Raw genomic sequence first — 27,396 nt, forward strand, 5'->3', positions numbered from 1 at the left:
GGGGGGTGGGGATCGAAACCCGGTGAGGTGGGGGGCAGCACAACTGCTTGGCCAACTAGCCTACCCCAAGTCCTCAAACAGTGAACTTTAGCTGTGTTAGAATACATCAATGAAAACTACTTTTAGCTTGCTTCCTTTTGCATCCTCTCTTCACATCTATTAAATTTTTTTAACTTGTTCATTTTACCGTAGTACATCTATAATTTGGGTTAATTTTCTTTAATTTTCATTGTTAGGATACACACAAATTCCACAATCTATATCTTGTTCTTTAATTTTTCTCGGAAAATTTATGGCACCAACCCAGCTTGAACCAATCGATCTAGATTTGCCGCTGGTGTTCCATAAGAACAAATAAAATGCAATATTAGGATAGAAAAAGATAATAAAAAAAAAATTAACATAACACTTACGGATTACATTTCTTGAAGCCTTTCTCTCATGGGCATTACAGAATTTCATCCAAGAAACCCAATAGATCATGTAAAATTTTATACAATTATCCTCGAGGATGACCACCAAATACTTCTAGCCACAATATTTTGGCAAAATTTAATGGATGAACCACTAGTAAATGTATATAGCAATGAACTACTCAGATACAATGCAATAAGGCCCCACTAAACTGAATGGGGATAGAATACAATCAATGACATACATATATTTACAGTGCATCAAAGATGAAAATCCCAAGTTTACCAGTTCATGATTAGTGGGTAACCTAAATCAAAAACCAAAAAAATAAAAAATAAAATACTACCCCCTAAGTTTACAAGAAAACATTGAGATACTTGCAATGATACATTAAGACCAAAAAACTGTCACTATATTCCAGTATTGGGGTTGTTTCCAGCAAGGACTAAAGAGATCTCCAACCCTCGGCTGAAAGCCTGGTTGAACATGAGCCGGGTTTGGAATGTTGATACAAACGGGAACCATGATGACAATGCAACAGGGATGAATATGAGCATCCCCATCCCAGCATCATATAGAAGGGCAATGGAACGGATGGATTTCCACAGGCCCAATTTCTTCATCAAGGGTTTCCAAGCTATGGCAATCTGGATTTCATCAGACAGATAAATGTCAATTACAGTAAGAGAAAAAGAGAGAGAAAGCCAATTAGACAAGGAGTATTAGTAAGAAACAATGAGGAGTTAGAAATAAAAATACTTACAGACAGAATTCCCCACCCAGTGGGAATAAAAGCTAAAATGGAAGCAAATACGTCTGGAACTGTCAGATCTGTAAATTTAACTGCAACAGCTAAACCAGCAAGCGCCAACATGAAGGAGACTCCTTGAATGAAGCGCAACAGAAGCTGGAAGTTAACAGATATCTTCTGGCTGAAGGTGAATACCTGTGAAACCAAAGCAAAAGAACATCTAATTACAAACAAATAGACTTGCATCCAAAAATATGGGCCAAAATAATTGGTATTATTAATTAAGTCATATTCTGCACCTTGAAAAGAACTATAAGCACTGCCAGCACGACCCATGAGAGGCCATACACCTACAGAAAAATATGTTATATTAGGACATATTCGTGCATCACAAGATTGGCAAATATATCAACTTATAGACAACCAAGAAATTTCGGAACAGTTAAAGATGCTCTTCAGCTATTGTAGTTTTCACACTCGTGTCTAAAGTTCATATGATATTGAGATATCCTTTTCCCTATGACAACCAAGGGAGTCACTTAGTACCAGAAAATAAATAGGCGTTTTATATAAGCTATGGAGATAGTATATTCTTCCCAGAAATACCAGGACTGGAAGATAAATGACTAACAACTAAGATTAAAAGAGAAAAAAGAAAGAAGAAAGAAGAAAACATGCATGGCTTTCCTTTTGAAGAAAACAGATAAAGGGCAAAATCGATGAAGGTTAAATGGGAGCAGCAAAGGTTGGTGGCTGAAAAAAAAGCAGTGACAAGGAAACCATAGGAAAACTGCATGCATTTTGAAGAAAAGAGCAGAGAAGCACATATTAATATTACCGTCAAGGATGTATCTGTTCCTTTCACATCTAGCTTGTAGACAATGCCATACTGGAAGATGAAGAATCTCAGACTCAAAATTGTCTCTGCGATCCTTCCTCCAAAGGTCCGAATATGTGCCTGCAGATGAAATCTCAAAAACATAAAAAAGGGAACAGAAATAGGGCAAACAAGGGAAAAAAGCACATTATTTTAGTGAGATGGTGATGGAGGCAAATCAAGGACCATAGGATAAGAACACTCTAGCATAAATTCTAGTAATCTTGCATATAAAAAGGGCATCTCAGGAGATAAAAAGGCTAAGAACACCGTCAAATATTCAAAATGATGCCTCAGAAATTGAGAAATCACAATATACACATATATTTTCTAAATCTATACTCCAAGTTTCTGAGGATGGAAACGTCCTGTAGGTAATATAGGCTTTTTTTTCCAGCATGCTAGAATGGCAATATTAGATTGGCTTAATTCAAGGTTGATTGTGTTAGCTTAATTCTTGTATGCTAGCTTGATTCAAGGCTGAATTCAAGGGCATAATACTAGGAGAATTGGTGTATTGGTGTTCTCTCTATGTACTGTATTCATGAGCCATGAACAAATGGTCTTCCTCTTATTCTCTAAACTTTATTTTTAACATGTGAATCACTTGCAAAAAACTTGTAAGTAAAGAAATTCTTTGTTATGATAAAATAAGTAAAGAAATTGAAGGGGCCATAGACGGAAGATAACAAGCAGATATCAACCAACAATTTGATGTAGGATCAGAAGTGCTACCAGTTCTTCCTCCCACCAAGCTTCCCAGCTTTCTTCTCCCTTAACTCCAATTCCACCTCTGTAAAGAAGCCAATTTGTCCAATCTCGGAAATCCTCCACTATCCTGAGGGACAATATCATGGGTTACCCAATGGTGTACAATGGAAATTTTTTTTTTTCAAAGAATAGAAATGAAATAACACTTACTTCTGCCACTCAAACCCGGATGGATTGAACAAATAGGGTGCAAAAAGCCAAGAAAGAGCCATAAACCAACTGGTTATTGTTAGAAGGATGTATGGCAGATCACCACTGTCATTAGCTCCATAAGCAAGGTAAACTACCAATAAAAGCACTACTTCCAATCTGAGGGCAAGAATAAAGTAAAATGGTTAAATAAACAAGAAGAAGAAGAGGAAAGGACGGGGTAAAAAAGAGAGAGCAAAAAGGAACCACACCCTTTAACAAAATGACTGCGGGAGTAAAGCCTGTAATTCTCTGAAAATTTAATATGCCGAACTACAAATCCCCTGCCTGTTGCTTGATACTGTTCAGAAATAAGCATAAATCAGTATGCTATCCACCAAAAAGATTAATCAAGCAGGAAAGGAAAGAAGGAAAGCTAACCCTAGCACCACCGTGAAGAATAGTCCGACCAAAATAATGTGTTTTTGTACCCAAGGAGAATGTGAAGAAGACAGAACAAAGTTGCAGCTGCATTGTGAGAAAACTGACTATGGCCTGCAGCAGGAATTAATGGAAAAATTGAACAATATAGTAATAAAAAGGGGGAAAATGAACTTTATTAGAAACAACATATAAATACAATATACCAGTATCAGCTGAAAGTAGAAAAACATGCTATCCAGGATGACGCTGAATTACTTTTTATGTAGAATGCTAGGGTATGAAATATTAAGCAGCCCTTGAAAGATAGGACCTCCATGTTTTCAGATATTACATCAAACTCCCCATAGTAATGGGTTGTAAAAAAATGTGCTGGTTATAGGGTACCGCACATAAAGACTTTTGCCTCAGAACCAGAAATTCCGAATTTTTGACACAACAATATTGATATACAGACTGATGAAATTTGGTATCACAGCTACAATATTTAGAGAATCAGATTTAAAAAGCGTGTAGAAAATCCTTATAATAGTGTGAAAATGTAAGATGTAATTCTGAAAACAGGAGGGATGTCTAAGGTTCATGGGATGTTGGTGTTACTTACTGGGGCAAAGTTTTTCTTATAATTCATTCAGAACTGAACTTCATCAAAGGAGATGATATATATATATATGTGTGTGTGTGTGTGTGTAAATATAAATAGGATAACAAATAATTACCCTGAGGAAACCTTGTTCCAAGATGAAGCCTAAAATCATTGGGACAGCAGTGAAGATACCAATTTGGATAAGAAATTGTGTACTAAGAGCAGCAGTCAGTGCAGTATTCTTTGTTATCAAAGCTCTGTCTTGCAATTCTTCACCAACCCCAGATAATGCCTGAAACAAGAACATGTCTCATCTTCATGAAAATAATTGAGAACAATCATGTGAGACACAGATGAGCGCACACAAGCACAGAAATGCACAAAGGTAACATTAAAGCATAAGAACTGAAAGAGAAAAAAACAAGAAGGATACTTACGTAGGTCATGCTTTTACATGTATACCGAAACTAAAATAAATCACAACTGAAGATTCAGCTCATTCAAACCTAAAAGCTATTTCTACGATACCTCAATTCCACCATCAATGGCATACATTAGTAACTAAGGATTTCATTTAATCACACAATTCATGAATACATGTAAATGCACACATAGAAGATTACTGAAATATATGCACATCAAACTTAGCATGAGGTCAACAAAAATTGAACTCACCAAATATGCTTTCCCATAGAGAAAGATGTATACCATCAGAACTGTTAACTGCACACAAAAAAGAAAGACTTGTGAGATATAAATCAAATAGCTTAATGAAACCTTTCAACATGTCCACTGAAAAATTTTCCATTGCTTTAATGGCAGTAAACACTTGGGAGTATGAAAGCAGTAAAAACACGAGAACTTCGTGGTATGAGATACATAATATCAGAATTAATCCAAAGGCAAGCATAATAATCCTTTTACAAATGTAATGGAACTTTAGCATCATAGGACCTGTGTGACTTAATCAACAATTATCATACCATTGTACAAAAGTAGTAGCCAACTGTGGTAAAGTAAAATGACAACATCCGGAAGAAGTCAAACTGTTGCCCAAGCCTGTATACATCACGACTTAGAACTTGTTCACCATTACCACCAGAAACCTTCCCCTCAAATACAGAAATTTGATTGAGCCCAACATCTCTTCCCTTGCCAACCTGTAAAATATTATTAGAAATTCACTTTCTATTGCTGTCTGAAATGAGGAAAGACACAAACATACCTGAATATACTCATGGTGAGTCACATTTCCTTGGCGTAAGGTTGAGTTAAATCCTGCACAATAAGACCAACTGAAGTTTGAGTTAAATCTTTCAAAAACCAACCTATGCCTCCAAAATTCCGCCTTCAACTAGCTAGCATCTAACCAGCATTCTAGAAGCGATCCAACAGATACCAAACAATCAATGTACTAGGGTCAGTCTCAAACTGAAGATTTTTGAATATTTTTGTTTAGAAAAAGAAAAGAAAAAAAAAAAGAAAAGAGAGCAATGAGGTGCACAAAGACAATACACCAAAAAAAAAAGCAGCTTATCAACCAAGAGCCACCATTCAGACTGAAAAAGCCAATAGTGATACCTGCAAAGATATCTTCACTGATGTTAATTACACGAGAAGCCTTGCTTATACCACCCCGTGTTATGTGGAAAACTCTATCAAACACATCAGGATGACCATAATGCATGCGAACCCTGTACATAGCTTAGGATGTTAGTTTCAAGTAATCTGGACTGTAAAGATCCAGGAACAATGCCAATTCATTGGCTTCACTAAGGACTCACTTCAAAGGATTTGCAAGAACACGCTGAGCCATAGTTACAAAGCTCGTTTCCTGATTTGACATGAATGATGCTAAAGAAGAGACGCTGCATAAGACATATATGATCATTTAGAACAAACATGATAACTTATCATTTAAGATAGGAATATACAAGGATACAATTCAAATATACCTTCCTGTAAAGACATGTTCCCGGACACCAAGAATTGTAGCACGACGAATGCCATGATCACAATGGAATTCTTCAAGTAGATTTCTCATCTTCAAAGCTTCCTCAAAATAGTTATCCTATAGACAAAAAAAAAAAATTTGAGCAACATCACAATCAGAAAGAGCTATGAAGAATAAGCTCACATTACAATGGCAAGAAAACACAGCTTCACAGAAAGAAAAGCATAAGGAAGAAAAATAGAACACTTCACAGAAAGAAACAGCTTCACAGAAAGAAAAATAGAACACTTTTGAAGAGAACTATGATTATAAACTTGTGTTAGCAAATGCTCAATTACAGTTAACAACAATTTTCTAGAGCACAATAAACAACACCTTTACCGAATCTGTCAGAGTAACACACAAAAGTCAGTAGTCCAAATTTGAAGTTTGTCTACAAGGATTGCCCCACTATTATAAATTTTATCTACTTCAACTATTGGATCATAACTTCTAACAATCAAGGTGGGAGAAATCCAACCAATATGACATGCAAACCAGTACTCTAAACCAGCATCAGAGGTATAAAAAAAAAAAAAAAGGGGCGATGAAACTATGTATTAGGCTAAAAACAAAGTCACCTGATTCATGTCAATTGTCTGAATTGCATTTCCACGAGTAAATACAATTGCATGGTTTTGATTCTCAGGTTTTTCTTCACCAATTTTTGGGTCACCGGGAAGTTTTATGGAGTAGATTTCCTGCAAAATCAACAATAGAGCAAAGTGGTAATGTATTTCTTAAAAGATATCAAATATAACATCCTCAAACTACAACATACAGAAATTTTAGAAGATACAAACATAATTAACAGAGCTTAACTCCATGTATTTATGTTTAATAAACAATCAACTAGAGCAATAAATTAAACAAATAGGTCTTGAAAGACTACTAAAATTTTAATCTATATTTCCAGATTTCTTCTTAGTTGATACGAGTCTGCCAATTTGACAGTGAGGAAAAAATGGAAGAGCTTGAGGCAATAAACTCTGAAAATTGAAAGATCCTAGCATAGCATAAAATAAAAATTCAGAAACTTCTCAAACTGAGGAATTTAAAATTCAGTTCTACAAGAAACATCTCAAATCTTCATTTGACAAACTTGCTGCACTAGATACGAAACTTTTTCCTGCGTGCTAGAAATACCAGGTCATCTACTATTTTTTGAAAATTTTTAACAAGACATTATTATAAAGAAAACAAGGAGCCAGAATTGAAAATGCGGCCTTTGGTTTCTTTTGGTTTTTTTTTGGTATACATATACAGTCAAACCAGTCAACCAATCCCAAAAGCTTACTTGGCAAATAGCTGCAAACCCCCAATAATTTTTTTATATTTTTTAATAAACACAAACTTCATTAAAAGACAATGTAAGATAGACAACAAATCCCCAATAACTGAACCGCCCAAAATCCTAAAAGGGCCAAATAAAAAACCTAAATATTGGAAAAATATAAGAGATATATTAGAAGATGAAATATATTTTCCCCCACAATTCAAGGTAATAATCAAATGAAGAAAGTAAACTTTTATGAGCCAATAATTTATCATTTGAGATTGAAAAAGAGCCAGTATTACTGAAGCTTGCTTCAGCATTGATATCATTATACACAAAATAACGAGCCAGAATTATAAAACGCAGCCTAAAGCTTTTTTGTATGCATACAGTCGAACTAGTCAACAAATCCCAATAACTGAACCCCCTCAAAATCCTATAACAGGACAAATAAAAAACTTAAAAATTGGAAAGTATATAAGATACATCACAAGACACTGTATTTGTCCTCCAAAATTAAGAGATATCGTCAAATGAAGAAAGTAAAAATTAGAAGACAAATTAAAATTTTTGAACCTTATCCTTCCCATTGATATCAGCCTTTACGAGTTTTGAGTAGAACTCAGTGTGCACTTTACCATCCTTCAAAGTCTCGACAACATCAATAAAAGCAACCCGAAGAGCCTCATTTCTAACAACAAAGTAACTTTCAAAATTAGGTATGAGAAGAACAATTAAGTCAGATAAATTTAATACACACATAGCATACATTTGAAAAAAAAAATAGAAACAAGATCTTTAATGAAAACAGAACTGAAATACCAAAGGCGATGGACAAGCAGTGCACTCAAGACAAGCAGACTACAGACACACAACCAGCAGAACAATAATCAATACAAAACTCCAGCAACAATAAAAAAATTTGTGTTCAAAGTCTCGACAACATCAATAATGAAAACCGGAAAGCCTCGTGTAAAGTAACCATAGCAAAGATAGATGTGAAGAGCAATTAAGTCAGATAAAATTGATACACACATATGGACCTTTTAGAAAAATAGACACAAGAACTTTAATGTTAAACAGAACCAAAATACAAAAGAAATTGGGCAAGCAGTGCACCCATGAAAAGCAGACTATAGATATACACAGCAAGTAGTACAACAATCAATACAAAACTCCAACAACAATAAAAAAAATTGTGTTCCTTAGAAAGAAAGAACAAAAATCAGTGGCACAATGGTCTGACTCTATCCTAACCAATGCATCCTGTCTCAAAGTTGGAAAACTCTCTTCCCAAAGAGGAGAAAAAATCAAAACTCCAATCTAGCATTGGCCAACCTATCCCTGATGTTAGACCAAGTGAATTGAAACTTTTCAAGAAGCCATACACATGAAATTCAAACATGCGAAAAACAAATGAAAGGTAACCCATTCTTCCCATTCCTAATTAGTTTTATGCAACCATAATACCTTTGCATAAGCAATGCTATATCTGCAGCCTCAGGTTTTTGCCCTTCTTTCTGTTTTCCATATATTTGGCACGTAACCACATATGTAAACTTCAGGTCTGCTTGAGCCCGAGCTTCAGGAGATAACTCGAATGCCTGAGTATCAGTTGCATCATTCGTAGAAATTCCAGCCTCCACATCTGATACTGCCAATACATAATGATATTCAAATGCAGAATAAATAGAACAAAGTAGTAACAGTAATAATAATAAATAATATATAAATAAAACAGGAAATATATATGCTGCCAACCTCCAGAATTTTTTCTCTCCAAATAGGTCTGAAGCATAAGAGCTTTCCTGTAATACATCATCCCACGAACTGCAGATCTCAAACAACATAGCAGTTTAGTGGGAAAACTATGAAATCATTAAGACAAATGTGCACACATGTGTGAATTGTGAACTAAACAGTATTAATATAATACAAAGGGAATATCAGAAAATATAAGAGCCAAGAATAATGTTCACCATGTTGAACTTACTTTTTTTTTTTTTTTGAAGAAAAAAGCTTTATTAAACAGAGCACAAAATTGTACAAGCCATGGACAAGGAGTCCATCAACTTAGGTACAAAACAAAATCAGAAAAACAGCTCTCGCACCACACCCTTGACTAAATAGAACAAACCCAAAACTAACTAGTGCTGCCTTCCAACCGTGTTGAACTTACTAATCATTAAAAATATCAAAAGATTCATGGAAGAATACCAACAATAATTAAATGTTTTTTCCCCAAGCAACCTGGTCTTGTTTTCCAACAAACGTTTTTATAGATTTAGTTAGAACAATGTAATTAAACCCAAATGACTGTTGTGTTTGGCTCGCCGGAATGTTTCTGGAAAGTGATTAAAATAGGAAAGTAGCAGTTTTAGATAATTCCTAGTTGGGTACAGTTTTCTTAGGAATGCTAGAAGGCTTGCGCAAGGCTTTTCCTAGTTAAGGAAGTTCTGAGTTTTCCTAAGTGTACAAGGTTAGAATTAGTTATTAGGCCTATTACCTAATTCTACTAGGAAAAGGAATTCCCAGCTGTAACCTATTGTATGCCGCAGCCTATAAACTTATAAATAGGCTGCTGCAAGGCTTGTTAAGAAATAGACAGAGCACCAGAAACAGAGAGAGCTTTTGTAATCAAGTAGAGAGAAAAAGTGGCTGCGGGTTGGGTTAATTCTAGGGTTTTTCAACAAAATATTGTAACTCTTTTTCTAATCATAGTGCAGCTGTGATTCTCAAAGGATCACATAGGGACGTAGGCAAAGTTAGCCGAACCTCGAGAACAAATCTTGGTGTTTCTCGTGTGTCTTATTTTGCTGGTATTATCTGTGTGATTGCTATATCTGTTTTAACTCTAGAATACATCAAGAACAAGATCGCAGGGGGTGTTAATTCACTACAATGACATCTATCTTCAAAAAGCTTTTCATACATTATGATAATATAAAATTAGGAAACATATAAATTGCATTTTCTCCGAGCTATAACAAAGAAAAAAAAGGTTAGAAAGGAAAGAAGCAAATGATAAACATATGCTTGGAATAAAAAATCTTTAGGTATATGTACAAGCATTTGGGTAGAGCGAAAATTCATTAGAAGCCACTAGTTCAATGTTAAATACTGTAGAAAATGGGTGCCAATGTATGAGAAGTTAATTATGGAGAACAACAAAATACAGCATGGTTAAATTTTAGGCAAAACAAGGTCAATGATGAGATGCAAGCAAGGAAACCATCAAATTAACCAGTTATCTAACAAAATGAAAGGAGATGATAAGAAATTGAGACACAAACTCTTGTATAAAGAGTGAAAATAACAAAAATATCTAAATATAATTTTACCAAAAGAAAATATGTGTGAGGTTGGGAGCGTTTATGTGTCTGTGCGAGAGAGAGAGAGAGAGAGAGAGAGTTTCAAGAATAAACACATGGCAATGTCTAGGAAAGTATTTAGTTATTTACCAGTTCTGGCCAATGTTTGACCTCGGTAAGAGGCCCAAAACCGCAGTTCAAGGATGTCAGTGGGAAGGATGTCAGTGGTATTATCCTCCAAGTCAAGTGCATTTTCATCACGGCCAATTCGGGCAAGAAAATTCTTCCACTCATCTGCCAAGAAAAATTATAAATGTTGAAATTATAGGCAAGACAATGTAGAAAATCTGGCAACACAAATGTAAAAATTTGATGGCCATAAAAAATCAAACACAGAGGAAGAGAGCGAGCAAGCAAGAGAGAGAGAGAGAGAGAGAGAGTTAACATCTACACAGAAGTATAACATTAACCATAGTTCAATAGAAATACATATTTAAAGCTTTACAACTTTGTAAGTGATATCCCAATATGACTAATAAAAAGAGATGGAGAACCAAAAAGAAGGGGGTGAGGAGGGGGGATACCACTCTCAAGATGGAGCACAAAGCACATGAGATCAAAAAGTTAAAATTTCACTTGAGCAAACAATGACATTAAGAAACTAATATATTAACTACCTTGGGAGGCTTAACGGTGCAAAAAAGCACATCATGCAACACACAGAAAACAGTAATAATCCCCTAATTATAGAAATTAAAAAAAAAATACCTGGGTAAATCTTTTGAAGGTAAAACAGTATTGATATTCCATCCTCATTTTTTTTCTGGAGTTCAGCTTTACTATAAAGCACAATCTCCGCATAATATGGAGTAAACACACTGCATGCACATGTAAAAAGGATAAGGATGCCAGAAATATCAAGCACAAGTTCATCTACCAGCAAAGGGATTTAAGAACATTTTACCTGAAGGATAACATCTCACGGACTTGCTTTGGTTCAGGCATCTCCATGAAAAGGGAATTTGTGAAGAACTCCAGCCTACGTCTGGCCTCCAGATTTTTTGGAATATTGGTAGCCGAATCTTTAATGGTTAACAATGAATACACTCTTTTGACTAGCGCTCTCTGCATAACTTCAATAATTAGTAATTCACTTACAGAAGCAGAAAGACGACTCAGTCATAAACATAAACATAAAAGTAAAGAGATTAGGTAAAAATGCTCAAATATACCAGCTCAGGATCCTTCGGCCACTTCAAATTTGCAAACAAACGACCTTCCGTCCTTGCTTTTAACAACAAATTCCATGTATCATAGTTTTCCCTAAAGTAACAGTTGAAAAGTGTTATAATTGGACGCAGATCAGGCAACTTCTCTGCACATACGCAGATAACAAAAGTTTAACCGACCTCATGTTAACATTAAGCACATCATGGTGCACAATGTCATAAAGATCTTGAACAGCCTTAACTGCACCACCTTTCTCCAGTTCCGATGTTCCCCCTTTTTTCTGTACAGAGTGTAAAACACAGTGGTATGCTCTCAGTAAAAAGAAATCAACATATATCAGCATATAGAACCAACAAATGATTATCTGAGAATATCGATTTTCATATGTCCAGAATAAAGAAAAAGAAAAGAAGATTATTTAAGTTTTAGAAAGCTGCCCTCTCAAATCTTAAAACAGGGAACAACTATAACTCACCCAAAGTGGACTTTACCATGATCAAGATTTCCAAAAATGTAGGGACAACAACCAAATTAGTCCCTGTAGTTTGGGCCACTTTTTCAATTTGGTCCCTATTCAACTTTTTACAATCAGGCCCCTATAGTTAGCTTAGCTGTAGTTAGCTTTCGTGAGACAAATTTGATGAGCTAGTTTCAATCAGGAGGATCAGAAACTGAAACAAGGATGAAAGGTGACTTCCACCCCTCTAGAAATTTCAGGGATGTTTCACCGAAAATTCAATGAAATATATTTTCGCTGGAAACTGAGGCACTTTTCCTCGGTTTCTCTACAATAAACGAAATTTGAACCAAAATACTGGGCATATCAGTTTGAATTATTTTTTTTTTTAATGGTATTACATGAAGCTAGTAGCTTTTAGTGAACCACAAAGCCTCCCGAAGATCACTCCCCCAAAAGAGCACCAATGTGATAAACATGCAAGGGGCCTCCTTTGTAGCATGTCACAGCTATTTATCTTCCTATGAACCACCAACCAAGTGAACACTTGCACTCTAGTGGGAATTATTTTAATGGTATCACTTGACGCTAGTAGCTTTTAGTGAACCACAAAGCCTCCCGAAGAGCACTCCCCCAAAAGAGCACCAATGTGATCAACATGCAAGGGGCCTCCTTCTTTGTAGCATGTCACAGCTATCTATCTTCCTATGAACCACCAACCAAGTGAAAACTTGCACTCTAGTGGGAACACCAACCTTCCAACTTATCTTAATTCTTAAGTTGCTCGAAAGTATGGTCCAATGAATTATCTATCAAACGAAGAAAGAAAGATTTGCAAGAGAAAATATATGAAGAGTGGCCAGACCCAAATCTTGTATCATAGCTAAAGACACTAATCTTCCTTCTATATTAGTACCCACCAACAAGCTCTTGGACATGTTACTTTACAGCCCCGACACTACCCCAGAGAACTCAATAATCTTGACCAACCTGTTGAATATCTCATGAGACAACTCTGGGCTCTCCATGCCCACTATGAAAACCTAAGTCAGATTACGCTAACTAGTCCTACACAACAACCTAAGTGTAAAAAAGCGATGGGGACAAAGACAATAAGGACTCTATTCACCAAATTAAAAGATTGGCAAAGGTACCATTGGGAGACAATAGACATATATTAATAAGAACCAGAAGTGCATTTAATGATCCAAATGAGTAATACAAACCAGAATTCCCATTAAGGCAGTTACTCTTGATATCACAAGTGGCAGCTTATTCAGTTGCAAATCAAAATGAATACTCTTCTTCGTTATGCTTTCATAAATATCATCGTATATCCTTTCAACCCTGACAAGATATGAGAGAATTACAATAAAAGGTTTTTAATTCCTATGCTAAAAAATGTGCTCATGATAATACCCATATTACAATCTAATGAGCATTCCTATCTTCAAGCAGAAACTTACCACATCCTTCCTTCACCATCCAATATTTCACTTAGGATTAGCTTAATGGTGTGGAAGCACTCCTGAACAGCATACTTCATATAGTCATCTCTTGAAATTCTTTCCCAAAGTTCATCTTGTGAATCCCTATTCTCAACAGCAATATCTTTGGCCACAAATATCTACATAATTAAATGGTAATTGCATTAAATAAAATTAATTTGGCATGAAATGTTCCATTTTAATAGCAGACATTAAGTTTAAAAAAGAAAATAAAAGCACATTAATAATTAAAAGAACATATGACCTTGCTAGCAAGAAGAAAAAGGGGCCACTGAACCAAGGGAAGATTTCCAGAGTTTTTGGGCATGACAAGCAACTCCATTTCTCTAGAAGCAAGTAAACAATACTCATTGAGTGGTTGCAAAAATGTAGGGTAAAGAAAACAAAATCAATAAAATAATTTCAACACTCACAAGTTGGTAATATAATCTTCTTCCCTGAGATTCTTTATGATTTCATTCCAAAAGGGAGAAAACCGAGCAGCATCAAACTTATTCTTCTCATTAACCTTGAAACACACAACTTATTAAATTTCCCTTATAAGCCCGAACATGGTCCAGGAAAAAAAAATGTACAAAGAAACAATACAAATGTACAAAGCACCTAAAATGTCAGCTTGCTGAAAAGATCAGCATCTAAGAACATCATATTCCAGAATGCAGTACAAAGCATCAGCAATAGCAATAAATGTTTTACCAAAAGAAAAATGTCAACCTGCTAAAGGACTATATATATCTTTTTTAGCAGAACAGTAATTTCAAGATGAGAAAGAAAAAACTACACGAGAGATTCAAACTTCAATGAGAAAAATTCAAAATTATTGAAATTCACATAACAGCCATTCAAGACAACATTCACGTAACACTCAATAAATGAAAGTTTTATAATGGCCTCTGTATATTTAAGTTGAACAGTTCATGTAACACTTGATGTTTTTATATATTTAAGCAAGGAAAAGGTAATTAATGACTAGTTAAATTTCTTAAACAGATATATAGCTCTTTGTTCCCCCTCTTTTACTGACTCACCTCACTGGAAGACTGATGGGAAACCCTGCCAAAAATAAAAAAGCATTTAGATGCAAATGAAATATGAGAATACAGAAGAAAGGTTGACTTGTGGTCTTACTGTTTATATGAGAAAACAAATCAATCGAATAAAAAAAAAGAATAATAATAATAACCTGTTAGGTAAAGGTACATGAAGAGTGTCCATAAAAGCTCGAGGGAACTGCTCAAAAAGTTGATGAAGTGCTTCCAATGATCTAATCTGGATATTATAATACCAATATGAAACACTTAAGCAAGATATAATGGAAAAAACACATACAGAAGTGAAAAGTGTAAGGGGAAGGAAATAAAATCCCACCAGAAAAGACTGATGGCTAAAGCAAGAGAACAAAAACTCAAAAGAGAAGAACCCTGTTTCAATGTCACGTGCCTATAATGACACGATTCAAAGTGAACCAACAATAACTACTAACCTCTCCAAGACGATCTCTTGCTCCAAGCAAGAATCCCCACACAGCAGATATAAGGGTGTAAAACACTTGGAGATCTAAGAGGTAAATCTGCAAGGATGGCGAGAACACAGTAAAGGGAAAAAAAAATAGGGAAAAAAAGAACTTGCTACCACCAGTAGATGAGAATTGAGTTCCAGTACAATAAATTAGCATCCGACAACTCTATGTCTCTCACGTTAACATGAACTTAAAATTAAAACTTTAATAAGAATAGTCTTTTCTGGAAAAAAAAAAAAATTTCAAAAAATAAGAAAAGAAGTGACACAACTGCACACTTGAGAGAATACAAAGGGAAAAAAGAAGAAGATGATAGTAGGATATCCAACTTACAACTACCACAGGAGCCCATAAACTAACAACTGTCAGAGCATTATAATTGTCTGCAAACACAGAACTTAAACAGTCAGATGTATTATTAAGGAAATTTATATGTGCTTCCATTAGGATTAAAACTGTAAATAAGAGCGCCTCACTATCAAAATAAATATTTGTAACCCCATTCCATCTTCCATAAATATATACCAACATAAAATTCAAGATCCATAATATCACATTAAACAACTAAATGGAATTCGCTTCAAAGAAGACACTTTTTGCATACAAAGACCTTAACATTCTCCATAACATCACATTAAACAATTCAATGGAATTCGCTTCAGAGAAGACACTTTTTGCATACAAAGACCTTAACATTCTCCTTTTCCCTTGCAAAGAAGCTGTAACAATTGACATTTTTATATATGCTACTCAAGAATAGTTACAAATAGATTGTCAAATACCATATAGTTTAAGTATCATAAATATCCATAGAATGATAGACAGGTTGCTTACTTTTAGAAACCAAGTCATGCCAAGAATAAGGTATAGGATCCATTGCCACTATCGACCTAGTTGGTTTCACCAATGGCTTTATCTATGAAAAAAAATATAGAAACCATTTAGAAATCAATATTTACCCAAAAAGAGAAAAAACAAATCATTCACAGATTAACTAATTAACTAGTGAACTGCCATGGTAGCATGTTCAATATAACAAACCTGAAGAAAATATGCAAATGAAAATTTTCCACTCAAAATCACAAGCCAGAAAATCATGTACCTGCAACAAAGTAAAATACCCACCAAAAAAAAAACACCAAGAAAACGTTAGCAAATTCAAGTGGTTTTAAACATCAAATTACCAATGCAATTCAATCTCAAATATCTGTACAAAGAGGAAAGGAAGAATAAGCAACAAAATATTTGTCATCACCCCAAACAATTATTAGAAGCCAACACTCAATCAAAGTCTGACATGCATTTTCTTTAATTTAAGAAAGATAGAAAAATAAAGTTTCTTTCTCAAAAAAAAAAAAAAAAAAAAAAAAAAAAAAAAAGGAGGAAAATAGTGATTTAGGGAATACTTGATGAAATCAGTAGTCCTCTCATACATGCCACGTCCAACATAATGCCGTTCCTTGAAAATGAACATAAGAAACAGTGAATGAATGGATCAATAAAGCATATCATCAAATCATGGGAAGCAAGTAGGTCAAGTCATAAAGAACAAGAAAGGAAATTCTGAGAATAAGAACCTGGCGCATCCACTTGACAAAGCGAATCAGAGGCCAGCGATCACATTGATTAGTCAGATTGTGGCAGGCTGGTATCCGCATGAAAAAACTAATGAAGAACTGGATACCAGCATATATGCCAATAACGATCAGATACAATCTGAAAATAAGTGGGTTTGCATTTTGTTTACTCTCTTCCTGGAGAGCTTTCCTGAATTAAGCCACAGAGAAAAGAAATGTTACCTCTAATCAACAAAATCAGACAAACAACAATAAGAAACAGAAACACAAGCAGAAGATGAAGTTATGGAAGAAATGTCAAACAGTGATTAGGAACATACACATAAAGAAAAGATATGACCACTGATGCAGTGCCAAACCAAAGAAATCGGAGAAAAATTCGAGAAACCGCTAGCCGTCGTGTTGTAGAATATGCACCATACATCATGAGAACATCTAGAACACCTACATATAGAAGCATTTTCTCAGCAACTTAAGAAACTCTAGTACTATGCAACTAAAAGAAATACCCTTGCTGACATTTGTTGGCTATAACACTTAATATGTTCTTAAACGATGAATATAATAAAACAACCACATCTGTCCTTTAAGAAGTGAAGAAGCATACTCTCAAGAAATTTCATTGCAACAAATGTTGGACCCAGACTAAGAACTTCCCGAATGCACTTCGCATTAAGATCTCCATTATTGAATGCAATGATGGTCAGTCCCTGAAGATTCAAAGATATAGCATATTTATACTCCAAAAAAAAAATGTAAATTACAGCAGAGAAAGAGCTATCTATAAAAAGTTTAAAGGAGAAACGAAAGTAACATCAACATTGAGAATTCAAACTAGATTTGCACACCTGAAACATCATCACAAGGAATATCCACAGACGGTGGAAACTATGATATAAATGGAGCAATGTCCTGTGTTCAACAAACGAAGTTTTTCCTCGATGTTGACTTCTGCCAGATTTAAGCATATTCTGTAACGAATAAAGCACATATATTAACCCCATATGTAGCAATATGAACCATAGAATAGATCCAAGTAGAATTAATTTTTTGCCAATTTGGAACGAAATAGGGGTTTTCCAAAATGATTCGAATTTATTGGAATTACAAATGCCTTCCCAATAACGAAATTTAGAATTTTCAAATGTTCTGATACTGAAATTTAAGAATTCCCAAATGCCTTCCTGATTCCATAGATTTTTCCAAAATTCAGAAAATTTAAAACAAAATAAATTTTTTAAAACTTCTTAAAACGTACAAAGCTGTGGACAAGGGGTCCCACCTCCAGATTACAGTGTAACATAACAGATTTGTGTTACAGATATCAAAAACTCTGAAAAAATCTATCAAACATGAACTTCAACTTTCAGAATTTTTGGATTTTCAAATTTTTAGCGGTTTTTGGAATTTACAGCAAAATTCAAGAATTTTTGGACAGCACGCAACTAATATTCTTTGTATTATTATATGATTTAACATAGTATTTTCTGAAAAGTCATATCTCATGTTGAGCACAGCATAAATCAATATGATTCAAAGATCACTAACCTATTAAATGTAAGCACATATTTTAATATACATTAAGTGAATACATCTAATAAGAAGAAAATACAACCCAGAAAAAGCACAAACATGTTCCAACAGTTAAAAAAGTAAACATCATCTGGAAAGAAGCCAACCTTCGACCTTGGTTTTGGCTTTTGGAAAAATGATGAACCTGTGCGCCAGGGCCAACTAAGTTCAAAGCAATGAAGTGACCTGGAAAGAAGATGGTTAGCCTTTGAGGTATGAATATGATTTACAGGGCACACTTTTACAGATATCTTACCAAAAGTACTCATTAAAATCATCATAATTGCGCCAGGCAGAATGCGGTGCTCGTCCATTCTCATTGTTTGCAGCTTCCTGTGAACAGTGGTAGATTAATAAACAATTTTCAAATAATCACCAAACCATTTTAGTAACTGCAACATCCATGAAAGAAAGAAAGAAATATACAATGAAAGAATTCATATGCCAATCAGAAAAAAAAAATAGTAGGATGCAAATAAGAAGCATATTTTCATGTCTTGAAAGAAGAAACATAATTATAATCTCGTAGCCAGCCAATTACTAAGCCTACATCATCTACAAAATAGTTGGCAGGAACAAAAAGAAAGGAAGGAACAACATTACAGTAAAAAAGGTAAAACTTAATCATTAGTATAAGCAACTAAAATGTAAACATATTACTGGTGTGACTAATATTAAAATGAAGAAACAGGTATATACCTGCCTCAATAACAATCCAGACTAGATAAAACAATCGGAAAAAGATAAACAGTAGTAAAGAACAGTGGACACCAGAGAACACAGTGGTCACTGAGACGTACCGCAGCCACAACAGCATAAAGAGGATAGATAACTTGATCAAGGAAAGAGACTCCATTTTCAGATTTACAACTGTTGGCTGGCTGTGCAATCTGCTGCCTTAGAATTTCATCCATTTCCCTTACCATCTGCACATTAAGTTTTGGGTTCAAACTTCAAAGGATAAGGACTCATTTCCAGACACACAAAAGAGAGAGAGAGAGAGATAGAAGATACAATTAGAAAGTGAGCAAGTCAGGCAGAATGGTAGCATGCTAGATATTGGTTGACACACTAAATTGGACTGACAAAATAAACAGGAAATAGTAGTAAAGAATATTTTCGGGAAACATATCAAGGTCAAAATAAAGACATGCCTTGCACATTCCACACCAGAGTGTAAACTAAAAACTAGGGGAATTCCAAAGAACTTCTGAAAATCAGAGGAAACAAGTAAATTCCAGCATTAAATTGTCTTTTGAATTGCATTGCAGTTACTGCACAATCACCAGAAAATTAGGCCCTAGCAATCAATTATAAATGTTATGGAATCTCTTATAGCATGCATATATTGGTTGAACATTGCGTACTTCCTAATTCCTACCCAAGCAATAAAATTTCAACCAACTTTCATTCAGTGAGGAGAAAAAGAAGAAATTCATAAAACATTTGTATATGTGAAAACAAAGGGCATCTCAGGAATAGTGACACTATATAACAATTCATTTTCTGCACGAACCACAGGTTCACAACAACATTGGGTGAACTATTGAGGAACAAAAAACAACAAGAGGGCAGCAAACGCAAACTAACAACCAAGTCCACCAAAAAATTTCATGTTATCAAAAAAAGAGTTAACTTACATGATGAAATATGTAGCACAAGCATTCTGGAAGGAATCTAATATTGGATGCCTCACCCCACATCAGAAAGTACATGGAAACAAATAGTAACTTTTTCTCCTTGCTAACAGCCTCCAAACTGCACAAAATTGGCTAATTCCATAAGTCTCTATCATCAAACTCCTTTCTTTCTATAGTCAATACATTATAGTCGTTAAAATCAAGGAACAGCCAGAAAGGGTATTAAATCAGGTCTAGAAGTCCATACTTGCTCCAAACTGGCGGAATACACAAGTATTCACACCATTTAATATAGTTCTCGAGGGACTTCAGAAATACATTGTGTACTGCAGCCTCATCCACTTTCTGGAGCAATATAAAGACATAACATATCAAGAAAGGACTGAAAAAGAAAATCTTCAATTCTTGGCAAATAATCTCCTCTATATAATTGTAACCACAATTGAGGGTGGATACATTGAATTATGGATGCAACCCATTTATAGTATGTTGTATCCAACATTTTCTTTTCCCACCAAAGCATGATTTGATATGTTGGATACAACATATAATAAGAGTCAAAGGCATGGTACATAGTAATAAAACCCCCTTATTTTATGTGAGTTATTTACATTGTTTCATTACCATTTACCACTTGCCACAGAATTCACAAGAAAAGAGTCAAAGACATGGTACATGGTAATAAAGCAATGCAAATAAGGGTCTGGTGTTGAGTTAACCCTTGTCGGATTTTTATATCAATGATCACACTCTCTGTTAAGTGAATCATAACATAAAATACAGATATGAGGCTTACGGGTTCAGTTTCTTCAGGAATACGAAGCCGAGATTGCTCATTTGCAAGGAGGTGAACAATATGTTCACGCTGGTTAGAAACATTATCTTTCTGGCATACAACAAGAAACATAAAATCTCACCAAAATTATTGACATCGAAGAGCTTTGAAACCACATCACATAACCAGATTAACCATGGAATGAAAATTCAGTTCAAAAGTAAATGGAACATTAATTAAAACAAAAATTAATAGATTGACACAGTTTTTTACAATTTTGACAAAGAAACAAAACAGAGATAACCCTGAGAGATTTATTTCAAGGGACATTGGAATGTGCCTCCTTTCACAGTTTGGGAGCCACACGCATTAGAGCGCAATCCATAGATAATCCTAATGATATTACACCACAAGGAATCTTGTTTGTGGGGAAATGCCACAAAAATTTACATGGGGATCAATTTCCTTTTACTTAATTTCCAAGCGCTAACCCTCCTTTTTTTTCGGTTTTTGAACAACATCCAATTTATTAAATGATTCTTTCTCCTCCCATCACTCCCCTCCCACAGGAAATTTTTTTTAGGCAATATGACAAAAGACAATATATATGTAGGAAGGCAACTTAGGACGGATTGGATCAAGATAAGTCTCCAATACCGGATCCCAAAAAGATAAGGCACACTGATTGATCTCCAGGGGAAGGCAAAAATAGTACTTTTATTTTTAGAAAGAAAGAAACTTTATCAACAAAAACTTCAAAAAGTACAAACGACCAATAGAAAAACTAAACTAAAAAAATGTCTCAATACATACACTTCACATAAGACAAACTAGCTTATTGTTGCCCTCCAATCTAGTAACAAGACAGACAAGCGCATGCCCCCTAAAAGTAGAAACAGAACCCCAAACCAATGACAAAGGAAAAATATAGTGATGGCTACTCCTATATCTTAACCAATACTTTGTGCAAAGGATCTCAAAAACCTAGCCTCAACATTGATGCCTACAAGCACACTCTTGCACATGTTAATCTTGAGGGCCTGAGACTAATCCAGAGAGACTGAAAATCAGAAACTAGTTACCAAATTTCACCACCACCCTTGTTGAGAAAAAAAAAAAAAGTGTCATCTACAAATTGAAGGTGAGACACGTTTTTGTCCCCACCCAGAACCTTCTATCAGATTTTAAAGTTTCCAGCACTCAACAACAGGTCACTCAAGTAATCAACCACTAAAGTAAATAAAAAAATAAAATACCATTGTAAATGTGTAAATGTGTAAATACCTGAAATCCAAATGTGTAATGTGTAATGTCTAAATGTGTAAATGTGTAAATGTGTAATGTGAAATGTGTAAATACCTGAAATCCAAAAATATAATGCAGAAAATCAAGCATGTCAGGATCTCTTGTAACAGGAATTGGAAAATCTGCAGGCAATTTTGGAAGGTCCCTGAAGTACTTTAACGCTGACACTGCTGCTTGAACCTGACCATGATATTCTTCGGTTAAAGCAAACAAAAAGAACAAGATGTTAGCTTCAAGTATGCAAGTAATGAACCAGTTAACCTCAGGCAAATATGCAATAGCATTTGTAATGCTAGGAGCATCCAGCGGAATAATATTGTAAGCAATCAGGTCCTCTGTCATTGCTGCATCTGATTCCATTAACCGTTTCAGCTGCAATGCACAAACCAAGTAGATAGACTATATTATAGCAGAAAATTACAGAGCATCTCAATGCAATGCAAGACAGTACACAGATAAGGAGTAATTATACCATAACACATGATTGTACCATGGCATGGCATATCTAATGCATTCAAGAACAACACAAATGAGGCAAAAAAAGCAATGATAGAAAAGAATATAGAAGGCAAGAGTAATGTTTAAGTTTTATTGTACTTCCCTTTTCTCATAATATAATCGTTCTGTTTCCTATAAAAAAAATAAAAATTTTAACTTCACCACAGTGTAACCATACTTAGACAAGCCAGCAAAGTTGTCCAAGTATGCTTAGGTAAAAGTGTGATTTTAGGTCTCTAATAGTCAAATAGTCACTAGGCTTCATAGATGGATTCAAGGATCAGGTAAAGGAAATTCAAAGTACGTAGGTGCGTCACCAAAGAAGGGTGGTTCGCTTTCAACCCTCTGTTTTCTCAGCTAGCCTCCATTTCTCGGTTGACCCACCCTTCATTTTAAAAAAAAAAAAAAAATTCCAGTTTACTCAACTAACCCCATAAAACTAAAGATACCCCTCATCAACCAAACCCATCATTCAAACTCATTTCATCTCTCTAAGCCCACCATGACCCATCTTCTCCAATTTAGAAGCTGTTGTGAGGTGCAGCTCTTATTGAATCAACAGAAGAAAGAGCTATAGCAAAAAATCACAAAGAACACCGAAAAATAGAATATAACTATGATGCAAGCACATCCCATGAGAAATTTTCTTTTTGCATTAAGCATACAACCAACCTCTTCAGGAATTTCATCAGTCAGCTGCTCCAAAACTTTCCCTAAAACTCTTAGAGTTGCAAAAACTCTTTTCCTTTTCACTGTTTTTCTCTCCAACCTGATTAAACAGAAAAACATAAACAAATCAATATGAATATCCAAGGAAGACATGATACAATGACATAGTTCTAAAAAGAAAAAATTATAAGTACAATCTGCCAAACAATCTTGCATGTGTGGGTGTCTACAAGCTTAAAGCCTCATTAATCGACATTGGAGGCATCAAACAGTAGAGAAAACTATCATTCATGAGCATATGAAATCCAGAGACCTACCAGAAAAGACATCACAGTGTAATGCATAGAAATACAGGCAAACAAAAAGAACACCTATTTGGGGTCATATTGCATCAAACAGTAGAGAAAACTATCACTCATGAGCATTGAAATCCAGAGACCTACAAGAAAAGACATTACAGTGTAATGCATAGAAATACAGGCAACAAAAAGAACACCTATTTGGGGTCATATTGGGACTGGAGAAACTTACTCTCCCAGGTTTCCACTGAAAGCACTAGACTCCCTCAACTTCAATTCTTCCTCCCGCAGCTTTTCTACATTATTCTTCTCTCTGTAAAGTTTATAAAACTCTTGTAAACGAGCAATGTCCTGGCTTCTATCTATGCCTCCACCCTCCCTCTTTGTCAGCTTTTGCTGCAAATTTGCTCAAAGGGACAAACGAATACAAATTATATTCAAATTGAAATTTTCTCAATATATACTTCTACATAAGTAACATGAACATCATCATATGGTTATAGGTAATGAATTATGACTTTTGCAGCATATACTGTAAGGAAGAAAGTATTTCAAGTGTTCCAACACATGGTCAACATGTTTGACCATCTGCTGCACCAAAAGAGTACCACATACTAATCAATCATAAGTAAAATCTTCAAAGAGATGCACATAGGTGGATGCAAAAAGTTCTATTGCATGATGCACAGTATAAGGATAGAAAATAATAGAAAGATAATTCACCCATTTCATACTAAATTTTTTTTTTTTTCAAAAGAACCTATTTCATAACAATCTTATACCTTAATGACAGACATCAATCCAGTCTTGAACTGCAATACTCCCCTTCCTTCACTATTAGGATCAAGATTTTGAGCCAACGAATAAGCATGCTCACATACTGCAGGTGGAAAAAAAAAATCAGTAGCTTCCAAGGGACACATAGTTCAAAAATGAGAGTTGCAACCACATAATTAATGTATTCTACAAGGTATTCATATATTTGACCACCAAATATACAGCAACAACTGAGAGTAGATGATTCTACAAGTTAACTAAATTTGTTTGGCTGAAAGAGACAGAAATCAAAATTAGTAAAAAAAAAAAAAGAAATAGCTAGAAAACCATAATTTTTTTATATGGAACACAAAATTTTTAGAATGAGATACAAACAACAAAAACAACATCAAAACGACCAAACCCAAAAGGCACTCAGAACAAAACTCTCCCCCCCCCCCCCCCAATCAAGAAGAATTACACCAAAAGGAATGTTCTTGAAAGATAATGGCAAGCCCAAAGACTGATTGATCAGAGAAAAAAAAATAAAACAAAGGCACAGATACACTGAAAACTTTTGAAAAACATAATAAATGATTCACAATAACATGTTCTATGAAGACTGATTCTGTCGATCTAGTACCCTGATGATTTGTTTAAATAAATTTTGTTTCTTAACAAGAAAGAAAAAAATAAAAATGTAAATAAGAAATTAACAATGGATTACATACAAATTCTAGAGATATTTGGATCTTCATCTTCAATTTCATCGGCAGCTCTCAGAATTTCATCAATATCCCTATTATTTGCAAGTGAGGATGGAACGTTTCCGGCAATGCCAGTAGCATGCCGCCCATATGCATCAGCCCCCATCCTTTCCCTACTTAATACTGCACGGACTAAATGCTCCCATCGCTCCTCAACTCGAGACATTTTCTGCAAAACAGAGAGTAAATTCCAATTCCAATATTGATGTAATAAGAGTAACTTGATGAACTAAAAAGCAGAAAAAATATCACAGAAATGCATGCAGATTCATATAAAACCACAACAGAAATTATTGAAAAGAAGAGAACAATGAGGGAAGGAAGGGAAAACAAAAATCACATGCAGCCATATTATGCTATCTAACTACTACATTGAGCTCTCTCGATACAAAATTTGACGACCAAATAAAATACAAACTTTCAAAAAGGTTCGAGTTAATATCGTATAGAGAAGTAATAGTTTCCAATCATCAAACAAAAGGCAATTGACGCCCGAACCCAAATGAAGATAAATAATTAGAAGCAGTTTGATTCCAACCATTAAATTCTAATGTCTCCATCCATTAAATTCCAATGTCCCCATTGAGGTGCTTTTACTTGGTATCTAATGCAAACCCAATCGCTGAAACAGATGAGATTCGCATAGCCATTCCCAAAAAACTCAGTAAGGACTACTTTCCTTATTGCATAAGATAACTAAAAATACACTGAAATGTTTCACTTCCAAAGCAACAGCTATCGAATCAAGCATTCAGCTCAACAAATTTTCAAGTGCTGTTTGGTTACTGAGAAAAATGAAATAAAGAAAGAAAAATAAACAAATAAATCTAACAAAATGCTAAATCCTAATAAAGAAACTTGTAAAATTGAAATTCAACTCAAGTTAAAGTTCCTTCGTTTAAACCTCAAACCAGCAAGGAGCAACAAGATCCCTAACTTAAACTCATTCTCCTCCCCTGTTTTTTTCTCGGAACCAAACAGATAGATAGAGTAACTAAAATAAAAAATAAAAAATAAAACATAAAGATGGCATACCAGATTTGAGAAAGGACTGAATACAAAACCCTAGGGGCCGAGTGGACGAGTTGAGGACGAGCTGAATCGGCCTCCGACTCAGACCAAAATATAACGCGGTTTATATGTTCGTAATTGTTCAAAGCTTTGAGAAGAAGGAGGTGGTGGTGAAGGTGGTGAAGGTGGTGATGTAGTTGTGGTTTGAAAACTGAAAAGGAAAGGAAAAGGAAAATAAAGGAGGCAGGAATCTAATTGTAAAAAGGGGAACCGGTTACAGCCGGTCATGGAGTTTGGGTTTTGGGTTTGCTCTCCCTCGTTCTCAATTTGACGCGGAGAAGAAAACTCATGGCAGGTGAAACGCTTCAACGGTTACTTATTTTTTTTCTTTGTTACTTTTTATTTTTTCGATCAGTCCCATTACTACTTTTTTTTTTTTCTGCCATGGTCCCATTACTACTTTTTTCTCCACCAATTAGCTAACGTTTTTTTTATTTGGGCTTGAGATGGTTTCGGGCCTGCTGGCTTCTAGATAACACTCCCCCAAATTCATGGGCCTTTCTTGATGGACGGCATCATGAAATCATTGGAGTTGCCAAGCCCACTACTTCTACTTGTAGAGGTCCCAGTGGCCACTTTTAGTTGTTGGGCCCTATGCCCCTCCAAGTTAACCCAAATATAAACAACAACGATATGTAAATATGTAATTCCCGACACGTAAGAAGTAAGAACACAATTTAGGTTAGCGTTAAAAACGAGTAGCTCAATTTGACATTACAAATCTATTTTAATTAGTATTATATAATGAAAATGGTTTTGTTCATCATTTTTTTTTTTTCATCAATTGTCGGTCCATGAGTTCTTCCTACAAATAGAATATTATGTGTCATCCACTAAATCAAATATCTATTAGCTTTAAATATTGTAATCTATGAATTTTTTTTTAACTGAATATTCTTAAAATCTTATAAACTTAGAGGATTTTTTCCCATAGATTTAAGCAACTTCTTATTTTATGCAAATGTATAAGTAATACATTTAGTCTGAACATGAAATACCATTTGAGTATTTGACTAATACTCAACATGAACCTAGAATGAATTGACCTAAACAAAACACAACACGATTACAACCCCTTAACCCCTTATTTTATAGTAAGATGTGAGTACGCACAACAAAACACAATTCCTAAGTGTTGTGGGGCAAGGCCACACAACATAATGTTTGCTTGACTCTGATTTACTAAACAGAATGACATAGATTT

General features: G+C 34.8%; 1 protein-coding gene across 2 annotated transcripts; it reads right to left on the bottom strand.

Annotated features, from left to right (window-relative positions):
* Window positions 1-383: 383 nt before the first annotated feature.
* On the bottom strand, window positions 384-26,379 carry GSL10 (glucan synthase-like 10). Of its 2 annotated transcripts, none has more exons than XM_086250169.1 (52): window positions 26,157-26,379; window positions 25,086-25,290; window positions 24,381-24,478; window positions 23,831-23,994; window positions 23,303-23,399; window positions 22,394-22,504; window positions 22,187-22,312; window positions 20,849-20,938; window positions 20,300-20,397; window positions 20,053-20,170; window positions 19,213-19,338; window positions 18,669-18,745; window positions 18,520-18,598; window positions 17,689-17,811; window positions 17,448-17,550; window positions 17,161-17,284; window positions 16,841-17,030; window positions 16,670-16,722; window positions 16,305-16,365; window positions 16,098-16,179; window positions 15,597-15,646; window positions 15,228-15,314; window positions 14,928-15,013; window positions 14,773-14,797; window positions 14,158-14,252; window positions 13,989-14,070; window positions 13,703-13,863; window positions 13,463-13,583; window positions 11,959-12,059; window positions 11,782-11,872; window positions 11,514-11,674; window positions 11,318-11,427; window positions 10,700-10,843; window positions 9,000-9,068; window positions 8,709-8,886; window positions 7,815-7,929; window positions 6,544-6,663; window positions 5,925-6,040; window positions 5,754-5,837; window positions 5,551-5,663; window positions 5,195-5,247; window positions 4,953-5,129; window positions 4,645-4,692; window positions 4,103-4,261; window positions 3,384-3,497; window positions 3,215-3,303; window positions 2,964-3,122; window positions 2,778-2,880; window positions 2,004-2,123; window positions 1,465-1,515; window positions 1,178-1,360; window positions 384-1,061 (listed from the first exon to the last, which is right to left on the bottom strand). In XM_086250169.1, exons 2-52 carry the CDS (start codon window positions 25,285-25,287, stop codon window positions 825-827), a joined length of 5,724 nt encoding a protein of 1,907 aa, XP_086106295.1. In that variant the 5' UTR covers window positions 25,288-25,290; window positions 26,157-26,379; the 3' UTR covers window positions 384-824. The 2 variants fall into 2 exon arrangements, with proteins under 2 accessions (XP_086106295.1, XP_086106288.1); XM_086250162.1 differs by having other exon boundaries at window positions 8,709-8,892; window positions 26,157-26,378.
* Between the last annotated feature and the right edge of the window lie 1,017 nt (window positions 26,380-27,396).

This window comes from Dryas octopetala, chromosome 1 (genome assembly GCF_963921425.1).
Source record: "Dryas octopetala chromosome 1, drDryOcto1.1, whole genome shotgun sequence".
NCBI lineage: Eukaryota > Viridiplantae > Streptophyta > Magnoliopsida > Rosales > Rosaceae > Dryas > Dryas octopetala.